The sequence below is a fragment of the Leiobunum rupestre genome, chromosome 1 (genome assembly GCF_980474605.1).
Source record: "Leiobunum rupestre chromosome 1, qqLeiRupe1.1.hap1, whole genome shotgun sequence".
NCBI lineage: Eukaryota > Metazoa > Arthropoda > Arachnida > Opiliones > Sclerosomatidae > Leiobunum > Leiobunum rupestre.
The window spans coordinates 39,100,545-39,113,180 of record NC_143384.1 but is presented as its reverse complement, the minus strand read 5'-3'; the positions used below and the strand labels follow the sequence as shown (position 1 = coordinate 39,113,180).

The 12,636-nt window shown below is 37.0% G+C and overlaps 1 protein-coding gene across 1 annotated transcript; it reads left to right on the top strand.

The window, feature by feature from the left end:
* The first annotated feature begins 6,818 nt into the window (after nt 1-6,818).
* Nucleotides 6,819-12,425, top strand: LOC149962839 (uncharacterized). The gene is made up of 4 exons (XM_090164458.1): nt 6,819-6,911; nt 9,918-10,062; nt 10,566-11,249; nt 11,292-12,425. The coding sequence occupies exons 3-4, from the start codon at nt 10,686-10,688 to the stop codon at nt 12,423-12,425; spliced, it is 1,698 nt and encodes a 565-aa protein (XP_090020584.1). The 5' UTR covers nt 6,819-6,911; nt 9,918-10,062; nt 10,566-10,685.
* Nucleotides 12,426-12,636: the final 211 nt, after the last annotated feature.

The window sequence follows — 12,636 nt, the reverse complement described above, 5'->3', positions numbered from 1 at the left end:
TAACTTCTTTTCTGTTCTCTATTTTTCCAAAAAGATCACATATTCAATCTGCAAATGTTGGCTTTTTTAAAAATCTCTCAACTCGAGTAAGTTACATTCGTATAATTAATTATGTTAGGTGAGATATTATTAATGAAGATTTATTTGCTACTTTTTCTAAACCCCCGGAAAATACAGAACTCCGCACCCTAGATTCGAGAGCTTTCCGATTGATGGTTATGTAGTGAAGTGATTACCCACTTCCGTGGCCTCCGAAAAATCGGCCTCCATCAGTTATTCATTGTTTCACTCCCGTTCGTGGGACTGCACCAACTATATATATATATATAGCTATATTTACGACCTTACGTGGTAACGTTTCAGTCAGATAAAATATCAAAAAGGAAATTGTCTCAATGCCGTTAGGCAGTTGGTCCAGTGCCTTTTGGTAGTCGGCGTAGGGTCAATCAGTCAAGGTCGGCCTATCCAATTTCGCCTAAAATATTAATATTTGAGAGTCGTACAATATTTGTCGGCCGACCGTCGGCCACTCCCGATGCAGCTAGGACATTTCGACCAGAAAAAGGAGGGTCGGCCAACGGTCGACCGACCATGCAGCTCGACACTTTTTGTCGACGTCGGCTTGACCCTGAATTGCTACAGGGGTATCTACACATACATTTTGTAAATATTAAAATGTATGATGCAGAATAACAGCAAAGAAAGTTTCATCAATTGATGTATTGCTAAAATTTAAACCTTTATGGATAATTCTAGCGATAGTTATCGAGTCTGGAAATAACAAAAAAAAGGTTTCGCGTCTATTTAAAAGTTGTAGAATACTCGCCCTTTTAAGTTTTGACTAATAAATTTGAAATTGTAAAATACTTCTTAATAAGAAACATATTCTGCTATTTCAAAACTAAGAAATACAACCCTAAGCCTTTTGGAAATTTTAAAATTAATTTAAGGTGATAATTTACATGAAAATACGGTACTTCGAAAGTTTCAAGTAAATTTTTATGCGAAATATATTTGAGAGAATCAATCTTTTGTAATAAACCTTAATTACTAGAAACATGCCGATCTTGATCGTGAGAACAAAGATCTCGACCCTGTTCTAAACTTAAGAATTTGATTATCAAATTACCGAAAGTGTTAAATATTTGAGCGTGGGCTAATTTTGATTCTTAAACCTTTTCCATCTTTAAACTGTCATTAAACCTTTTTATAAGTAAAAATAATGATTAACTTCGTTAAATTTGCATATTTAAAAAGATCAATGTTTATTTACAATGATGTGTCTAACCGGTTTCGAAACGCTTCGCATTTCATCCTCAGAGATCTTTTTAAATATGCAAATTTAACGAAGTTAATCATTATTTTTACTTATACTATTCGGCATATTGAACTTACCACAATTTTTAAACCTTAAACTTTTTAGTAGCGGCAAACGTGAGAAGTTCATAATGTGCTGGATTTTGGTTGCCGTGTGATTTATGGCTTGTTTAACAGACGAAAATCCAGCGGTTAATGAACTTACCACGTTGTGGTCGTTGAAGGGGCCATCTCTAGAAAAGGAACACTAAGACTAAGAGCTATGAGAATTTCTATTTGTCTGACTAAGAGCTAGTTGACAAAATTGGGGTGTCCGTCACACATGATGGTAAACCATTTGCAAAAATCAAATCGACGTTCTATGTCTCCATAATGAAGAGCTTCATGGAGCGTCGCTCGGAACGGTTGCAAGTGGTGACGGCGAAGAATCATCCATACGTAGTTCATTGTTAATACCAGCTCCTCATATGAGCGTCTAATACTAACTTGAGAGTATGCAACAAAGTAGGCTAGTACAGAGTACTCCATGTCGATGTTGTGATGACCTTGTCTGCGGTATCTGGGATAGATATTTCCTTTGTTGTTGAAGTCTAACACAGCTCAGAGAATGTCGTTTCAACTTGCTCTGCGGTTAGGATAGCTACTCTAGTAGCGCTTGGGTTAGTATAAACAGTGTCGCTTTCAATGATAAATGGAAAACTGACCTTTGTACAAAACAACACGATGGAAAACTAACGATATGTAAAATTGAGCTTTCGACAAACTAATATACGTTATTGTGAAACGGGGATATTATTGAAGCTTTGATTTAATGGTTGCTTTTTTCCTCTAATTAAAACCTCAATATTAAGTACTTAAACTGCTGATACGGAACGTTTTAATGTCGTCTATATAACATGACCCCGTTTATTTTAACAAATTTTTCTAAAAGTTAATATTTTTCTCGTTGCCTATTTTTAAGAGTTTTAAGGAATAATTTTCTCGGTTTTTCCACGACGAAGGCCGAGACAGCGAGAAAACACGCGTGACGTCGGCCGGAACTACTCCTCCTTGTCCCGGTGAATGGGCTCGCAGTGTTGGTTTTTATCTCTGACTGGAGCTAAGTCTTGGTTTTTGACTTTACCAAAGCGAAGCAAATACCACGCGGTAAAAAACAAAATTAGAACATAATATTGCGCAATATGTAGATTAATTTACATTCCCCTGATCCCAGAATGTAATCGTGGTATTCTTCAATCTCTGGTTTCTGAAGCGCGTCTTCTACGGTGTCTGTGACTTCTATTCTGCTCGTCGTCAGCCCGCCTTTTACATTGTAGAGGTGGCGTTTCCGCTACACCAGAAGCCAACAGACAGGGGCAGTGACCAGGGACGCTGATAAAAGTAGACGCTCTAGCGACATCTTCATTCAATAAACCGCGAAAGGACAGCGACCAGATCTATTTGAATAAATTGTTCGAAACCGTCAATGCCGCCTTGAAACTCAATAGCATTTTTAACAGGCAAATCTTTTCTCTAATTTTACAAAGTCAGCGCTTTTAGTAAACGACGCTGCGGGTGGTAAACGCTGTACTCGTTAAAATTCTAGTACAATTTGGCTAATGATATAAATACTCTTATGGGGAATTTCGAATTTGGTTGGTTGAAATTTGCGTTTTAGAGTGCCCGGTGTTTGTTCTTGGCTCGAATAAGTATTCGTTATTATGGTGAGTTTGTATTTAATTTTTACAGTGGGATTGACAGGATGATCGAGAAATTAATCTCAGTTTGTTATTTTCGACTTTAATTCCGCTTCTTGTAGCTACGGAAAACTTTTATCAAAGTGTTGTCAATAATGGAATAGACAAATGGCAGCAGGGGCTAAAATAATATTTTTTAGAACTGCCCAAATCGAGGGGTCCGTCACTTCGAGGGATCTCGTACGGGCCTTGATTTTGTGTTTACGAATCTCAGGAATCTAATCAGGAAACTTGAGAATCTCGAGAATCTAACATAAAATTTACGAATCTCGAGAATCTAACATAAAATTTACGAATCTCGAGAATCTAACATAAAATTTACGAATCTCGAGAATCTAGCATAAAATTTACGAATCTCGAGAATCTAACATAAAATTTACGAATCTCGAGAATCTAGCATAAAATTTACGAATCTCGAGAATCTAACATAAAATTTACGAATCTCGAGAATCTAGCATAAAATTTACGAATCTCGAGAATCTAACATAAAATTTACGAATCTCGAGAATCTAACATAAAATTTACGAATCTCGAGAATCTAACATAAAATTTACGAATCTCGAGAATCTAACATAAAATTTACGAATCTCGAGAATCTAACATAAAATTTACGAATCTCGAGAATCTAACATAAAATTTACGAATCTCGAGAATCTAACATAAAATTTACGAATCTCGAGAATCTAACATAAAATTTACGAATCTCGAGAATCTGACATAAAATTTACGAATCTCGAGAATCTAGCATAAAATTTACGAATCTCGAGAATCTAACATAAAATTTACGAATCTCGAGAATCTAACATAAAATTTACGAATCTCGAGAATCTAACATAAAATTTACGAATCTCGAGAATCTAACATAAAATTTACGAATCTCGAGAATCTAACATAAAATTTACGAATCTCGAGAATCTAACATAAAATTTACGAATCTCGAGAATCTAACATAAAATTTACGAATCTCGAGAATCTAACATAAAATTTACGAATCTCGAGAATCTAACATAAAATTTACGAATCTCGAGAATCTAACATAAAATTTACGAATCTCGAGAATCTAACATAAAATTTACGAATCTCGAGAATCTAACATAAAATTTACGAATCTCGAGAATCTAACATAAAATTTACGAATCTCGAGAATCTAACATAAAATTTACGAATCTCGAGAATCTAACATAAAATTTACGAATCTCGAGAATCTAACATAAAATTTACGAATCTCGAGAATCTAACATAAAATTTACGAATCTCGAGAATCTAACATAAAATTTACGAATCTCGAGAATCTAACATAAAATTTACGAATCTCGAGAATCTAACATAAAATTTACGAATCTCGAGAATTCAACATAAAATGTATGAATTTTTAGAATCTTGGAATCCTACTCGAATCACGGAATCTAAAATTGATTTAAGTAATCACATCCATAAGCACACTTAAGTGATTTGAAACGGTTTGAAGCGATTTAACTAGGTTCACACTTTGGTCGGAAACGATTTGAAGAGCTTCGAAACGCTTTTATACATATCGCGAACACAAATTTAAAAATGGGCCAGAAATGTGTTGTAGAATAGAATAACACTATACTTAATCAACTTTAACCTAAATTATACTTCATATATACATATACCATAAGTAACATTATATACACAAGTTCGAAACTACCTATTCTCCCAACTCTTAATTATTTAATTAATGATAAATCTGTTTGGTCAATGATCATATAATAAGGACTGAACTTTTCAAAAGCATATTTTGTATGCATTCATTTTGTTTGTGACGGAACTTATATTGGAATTTGAGATCTAAATATGTTTTGGCTGATATATAATTCTACAAAACAATAAGCATTGTCGAATTTCGTTTTACAAATCCTCAGATTACGCTGCTTACTGTCATACTTAAGTATATTATGCAACTTATGCACATACTGATTAAAAGTAAATGTAATTTACGTTAACGCCACATTAATCAAAGCTAATCAGTAACGAGGGCGCCTGATTTTAGTTGCGAATTGAGTAGCTTGTTCCCAAAGCGGTTCTAGGGCTAACACTTATCACATAAATATATAGATTTTACCGCTATTTGAGAAGTTATTTAAAGTATCAAGGAGTTGTAAACACAAAATGAATTTTAGCAATTTTATTTTCTCACCAAGCCGAAATCGCAACCAAAGACGGCTTCGATTTTGTAATTTTCAAATTAAAGTGTCGTATCTCCACACCGTGACGTCATTAATAAATTTAAATTATATTTTCGTGTGTCCCGACCCTTTTTTACCTACTGCAAGTGATCACTAACGATATAATATCTACAGTTTGGAATTGGGAAATTGTTTAAATAATAAATCTGTCGAACAAAAATCGCGATTTATCAAGCATCTTTGAAAAGTTTTATTGTGACACCTTATTTGTGGACTCTAGCAACTGTTTTTTTTTTCAACAAAAAAATCATCCTGGATTTTCGACCGCGTCGTTCCGATTTGAAAGTCCAAGGCCGGCTTCTCGGCTAGTCTATATTATAAGGAGCGCTTGGTACGTCGGTCGTCGTCGTACGTCCGAGCTTCCTGGTATGTTTGCTATGTCTGTCATGAACCCAAAGGCGGGGCGTCGAAGAGAAAGCCAGAGCGGGGTGGAGAGAGAAGCTGCTGCCTTTCGCTTCGTTAGTGCCTCAACTATAGCCTTTTCTGTGTTTTTCGTTAGTCAGTAAGGGTACCAAAGGCGGGGAGGCGAACCGAGCGAGGACACAGGCGGCACGGGACAGAGGGAAACCGGGACTGCCTTTCGCCTTGTTACTGAGGTGGTTCGACTAAAAACAGCGCGGGGCAGAAGGGAATCGGGACTCAGGGACGAGCGTATTTGTTTCTATTCTTCATGAAGGGGGAGCAAATCTGCGATTGGATACAGGGGGTTTTCAAGGGTACAGGGCGTTTTGGACGAGAGGAAGACGAGTTTTTATGTTATTTTTGCGGGGGAAAAGGGTACCTCGGTTATTCTGGCATGGGGGCCGAACATGGGTGGAGTGCCTCGAAACACACAACTAACTGAGGGCTCGCCCATAGGGTGGGCTTCTCGGCTAGTATTGAATATAGAGCTGAAATTTGGAATTCTTACTAAACAGGCGGGAATTAAATTTGGTGATAGTTTCACTAAATTTGGAGGAGGTGGCGTGGGGACCTTGGGGGATTTGACATGGATTGACCCTCTACAGGTTCTGCTATAACTCTGTAATATATTTAAAAAATACTTGTGTTGATCTAAAATATTTTGATTTGTGAAAGCAATTAAATCGAAATTGAATACATAGCTTCTTCGTCGTTTAGCGAAGATCGAAGTGAAGTTAATATTTGATTAAATATTGAAATAAACCATTGTTTATAATACAATAATCTTTTTAATCGTTAACGTGTTCCATTTATTATGTTGCTATATCTTAAAACATACACTATTCCCGAATGTTACCTAAGCTATATGTAAATACTGGTTGTTATCATTAAAAATACCAAATCAAAGAGATAAATAAAAATGAAAGAAAGGAAGATGACGGCCCCCTCTCGAAAGAGACGTGGGAGATCTACAAATTGTCGTAATGCAGACATCAAGGCCATTCTTGCTGATTACGTCATATTTTAGAAATATTAGATATATAATATTGTGTAGTTATGTTTCGCACCATTTTATTTTGGTTCGTCATGTGTCCTATGGTAGCGATTAAATTTTCCAGGTAAAATCATTTCTAACAGTCAATATATCCCGGGAAAAATGCACGTTGAACCGCAAAACAAAATCACTCGTAAATCCCAAAGGAAATTATTCTATTGTTACAAAATATGTCTTATTTCATGAATAAAGGTAGGCGAAATATTAATATTTTCATTTGGTTTTGTTTTATCTTAAGGATGCGGATGAGCATTGTAAGATTTAAATATATTGAGCTAAACTTCGGTCACGAAGAAACCAATTCTCAATTAGTCAACACTTCCCCGATAAAGGCGGTGCACCCTCTGCGCCTCATATTAGGGAAAATCTCTAGTAACCTTGGGTGCACCTAACCCAATGTGGAACCATTTCTTATGAACTAAGCCATGACATACAAGTACTTTATGGGATTTTTTAACAATAGGTACTTTTGGTTTGTTATTTGCCAAGGATTACAGTAATTCAAAAAGGTTTAACCGCAGTTTATTATTTAGAAACAAATGATAAATGTAAAATTGTTTTATTGTATGTGTTGGATGATGTAGGACTGATGACGAAATAGATTTAACGGCAAGATATTACTAAATATAAGAAAAATTGAGTAAAAGAGAACCAGAAGAACGCACAACCCCAGTGAAATTTGAACAAGATAAAGTAACCGAAAGTAACACAATTTATCTGGTTAAAGCAAAACTACAACCGATAATGGCAAAGTTCCAAATTAAAAAGTAAAACTGGACTCGTAAACGAAGAATTGGCACCTCACGGCGCCGCGCACTCACTTCGTTCGAGCGCTGGGGGCGCACCGTGCCAGCCCAGCCCCATTCCTGGTAATCAAGTCAAGCTTTTCCATCAATAACGCGACCTAGAGGAGAGTACCTAATATAGTCTCTTGTGGTGCGAATTAAACAAGGGATAGCGACTGACAGATGAATCAATCCCACACGAAGGAGGTTTCCCTCCACCTGGGTGCTTATCTTAACCCCACCTGCTGACATTGTATCCAGTGAAATCGTACGTAAAAAAAAAAACATTTTCGGTTGGCACCGTTTTGAAAGTTAGTCATGTCTTGCCGTTAAATCTAATTCGTCATCAGTTCTACCTCATCCAACACATACAAACATCTCGATATACGTCGTCTTTTCCGAGGTAAACATTGCTGTAAAATAACAATTTTATATTTATCATATCTTTCTAAATAATAAATTGGGGATAAACCTTTTTGCATAACTGTAATCCTTGACAAATAATACATCATATTAAAGGACCTATTGTTAAAAATAGTCTAATTGATTTTCACACGCCACGAATAACTTCTGTATTTTTTCAATATTTTTTTGCGGTATGGCAACGGTCAATTTACCAGAATTCTGAAAGTTGGAAAAGATAAAGTGTAGGGTGTAGTAGAGTACTAGTCGAAACAGAAATTATCTATGGACGGAATTACCGCGTAAAACATTAGACATTACTTTAAAACTTTAATAAATTACGGGAAAAATTGTCTTATCCACTAGATTAGATTTTGGTAAAATTGAAGGTTTCTGGGTAAAATGCAGTATGTTTTTCTCTCGGAGTTAAGGCCCCAGCGTTTCGACGGCGTCAAGCATGAATCAAGGGGTCACGTGTCGAAAGAGGAAAGAGAACGCGGCTGGACGGCTTTTGTAATCGCCGCAGACCGTAACGGACTGACCACTTCACTTTTTCCAACAAAGCTGTATTTTAAAACAGCTTTTGAAACAACTTAAACCTACCAAAGTAATATCTTAGGCCGCGGCGTAAATATTATTCGTACGAGTAAATTTAAGGGAAAACTACTCTAAAAATGGCTTTCGAATTAATATTTACTAATGAAACTATATTTCCATTGACCAAACATATTTCTAGCGCTTAAGAAATCAATAAAATTTTTGGTTAATTGGTGAGGTAGATGTAAAAACGCAACTCGTTAGGTTTTATAGCTAATTAACTATTGAATTTAAAATTCACAAAACTATTTTGAACGCGAAAGAAGGCGGTATGAAAATCGATAAAATTAGCAGAGTCAACTGATAATTGCTCGGCGAAAAGGAAAACTTTGAAGGGTGGGCGAGCGATTAAAAGTAATGTAGCTGCTAGGGAAAATTCTAAGGCTTTACCCGCTAGAATAAACTGTACTTTCCATACGTCTTTGACGAGTGTACTAGCTGACTTTTTGTATTTGAACCATCCTTGGAATATACCAAACCCGGTATTTAGAGAAATTATCCTAAATAAGCTACTACAATTCTTAGTGACATCTAGTGTCAAAGTTCACCAAGGTACACTCTTCCCCTTCAAGGAAAATTCAACAAGATGTCACTGACATTTAAGTATACAACGGCTGTTCTTCACTTTTTCCCCAGTGTAGAACGGATACCCAACAACGAAATAATTTTTTCCACATCTTTAGACAAAACGTTATACAAATAGTTCTTTTTATAAACTAACGTGGCCTTCTTGTTTAAATGTTGCTCTTACGTCACAGTCTCTTACTTTCACAAGCCTACTAGCGCGCGCTACAGTCGCGAGGAATATAGGTTTTTTTAGCGCGCGTGCAAATCGCTCGTGCGCAAAATATACTAATAAAGCTGTGCCTTGTGACGTAAGAGCAACATTTTAACAAGTTGGGCAAGACCACTTTTTATTTTATAAAATCAACTATTGGCATTTTTGCGGAGAAACGATATTGTAATAGGCACTATTTCATTCGCTCAAATTAAGACAATGATTAATTTGGTAACATTAAAATGTAATATCTAAAAAACCTGATTTATATCTACTAAGCTTTGACATAAATAAAAATCTTCGCACAAACTATTGGAAGGCTATTGAAACCTTATTTTTAATAATTCCCTAACTACGGCCTAGTTTGAGGTCCTTTCCTTTTATTCACCCAATCATGCAGTCCTACTTCAAAGTCTATTGTACCAACCCGATTGTCGAGCATTCCGAAACCCAATGTCCAATTGATTCTTCGGAATTTTCCCGGAATTTGCGGATTTGTAATTTTTAGAAGATTTGTAGGTTTTTAATTGAATTAGTCTATTTTTATAAAATTTATCTGAATTTGCTGGTTTCGAAATGTTGTTTGAGAATTTTGTAGATTTTGTCTTTAAATATTGTTTCTTTGCTTAAATCCAGGATTTTTAAAAAATACGAAATCATTGGCGAATTTTTGTCTGAGAGTGTATTGGAATCCAGCCAGCTTGGAATCGAGATCATCGACAGCCTTCCAGAGACCCGGTGCCCACCAATGAGCTCCACCACCGCACCCAAATAGCAGAGAGTAAGTTAACATTCAGGGCCGCTTTATCCATAAGGCAGACTGGGCAAAGTGCCTACGGCCTACGAAAATTTTATGAGACATTAGGGCCTGCGATTCCATATAATAAAGCCTACAAAGGTCCGAAAATCCGGTAAATAAGAGATTTTTCCTTAGGCCTACGGAATGGTTAAAACTACCCTGTTAACATAAGTTTATCAGTAAAATTACATAACTGTGGTGCAATACTCATCCCAACATTCTACAACCTGTGACCTTGCAACATTTGCACTGAACCCTGCCTGCTGTGTCTGCCCTTGAATTAGCTCTTTTTAAATATGGCGTCTGTTACGGCATCTTCCTCAAGCAATTAGAGTTTAAAATTCAATTAAAATTCACATCCTTGATTCCTTTGATGTTATTGAACAATATTTAATTTCAATCATCACTTTCAGATATGGTGACCACCGAATCCATTTTTACGAAACATTTCGTGATTGCTAATATAAGAATTTAATTTTATTCAGGCTTTTCTAAAAGTGGTCTTCATCGAAAACCAACGCAACAAATCCTTCCAGTCGTAGCAGCGAGACAGATTCATCAACCAAAAGAGACTTCGTGTTACCTTGAATCGTGAATCTTTCAAAATGAGCAGCCGAGAATTGAAGAAACACAAGTGCACTGAATGCGTCTTTACCACGAACCAAAAGGGACATTTAATTGTTAATAAAAGAAAACATACCGGCGAGAAACCTTTTCAATGTGACCAGTGTAGAAAGGCTTTTTCACGAAAGAGCCATTTGATTTCCCATAAAAAAACTCACACGGGCGAAAAACCATTTCAATGTGACCAGTGTAGTTACGCATGTTCAGAAAAGGGGCGTTTGATTTTGCACAAAATAACTCACACGGGCGAAAAACCATTTCAATGTGACCAGTGTAGTTACGGATGTTCAGAAAAGAAGCGTTTGATTTTGCACAAAAGAACTCACACGGGCGAGAAACCATTTCAATGTGACCAGTGTAGTTACGCATGTTCAGAAAAGAAGCGTTTGATTTTGCACAAAAGAACTCACACGGGTGAGAAACCATTTCAATGTGACCAGTGTAGTTACGCATGTTCAGAAAAGAGGCGTTTGATTTTGCATAAAAGAACTCACACGGGCGAGAAACCATTTCAATGTGACCAGTGTAGTTACGCATGCTCAGAAAATAGGCGTTTGATTATACACAAAAGAACTCACACGGGCGAGAAACCATTTCATTGTGGCCAGTGTAGTTACGCATGTTCAGAAAATAAGCGTTTGATTATACACAAAAGAACTCACACGGGCGAGAAACCATTTCAATGTGACCAGTGTAGTTACGCATGTATACGAAAGAGTTATTTGATTTGCCATAAAAGAACTCACACGGTCGATAAACCATTTCAATGTGTCGAGTGTATTAAATCATTCTCACTAAAGATCTATTTGATTTCCCATAAAAAAACTCACACCGGCGAGAAACGTTTTCAGTGTGACCAGTGTAGTTACGCATCTGCATATAAGAATTGTTTTATTATCCACAAAAGGACTCACACGGGCGAGAAACCATTTAAATGTGACAGGTGTAGTTACGCATGTATACGAAAGAGCTATTTGATTACCCATAACAGAACTCACACGGGCGAGAAACCATTTCAATGTGACCAGTGTGAATTCACATCTTCACAAAAATCCACTTTGATTTCCCATAAAAGAACTCACTCGGGCGAGAAACCAACTGATTGTCCAAACCGTGGATACCGGGCCAGATACGAGATATATTTATCTCACCGCGAAAAGGTTCGTCACGCTCAGAGGGCAAGGTCACAGAAGTGCCCAATTTGCGACCAGACCTTCGCCACGAAAAGAACCTTCCGAGCTCACCTTCGAATTCATGGTCTTCCAGGAATCCAAAGTGGCGCTTCAACCGGTCACGACCCAGATCCACGACACCGAACACCTTCACGACCACGGCTGTTTGAGATCCTTTGTCGTCAATGGGGAGTTAGGTCTTGTTCGGTGCAGCTACGACGCGTGACCAATGAACAGATTCAATCTTGCACCAAGAGATCTGACTCCGCCCACATCGTAAAATCCGAAGTCCCCGACCCGGACGCCGTTCCAACCGCGACCCTACCCATTAAGAGGGAAGCGATCCTTGGAACTGACAGCCTCGCAGTCGATATTAGCGCCATCAAAGAAGAGCCCCTTTATGACTTCTTGGAGCTTGTGAGTATTTCGTCAGTCGTGAAACTAGAAGAGTTGGGATATCAGCCAAATGGGGATAACAACCAGGTTGTCTCAATGAACACGAACACACTCGTCAAGGTCGAATGTGGTTCCGAAGAACAAAACTTTTGAATTTAGAATCAATCCTACGAAACACGTGGTATTTCTGTTATTTTTTTGTTCTTATTTTATTTGTTCCCAACTAATGAAGACGCATTCCACGACGTGTTGGCTTTTTCAAAGATGGTCCATTAGTTGGTTTTTGCAATTGTTTTGTAATTTATACGAAATTCAAATATAGCCAATCCTATAACACAGGGTTGGCAATTTTTGTATTTAAAAA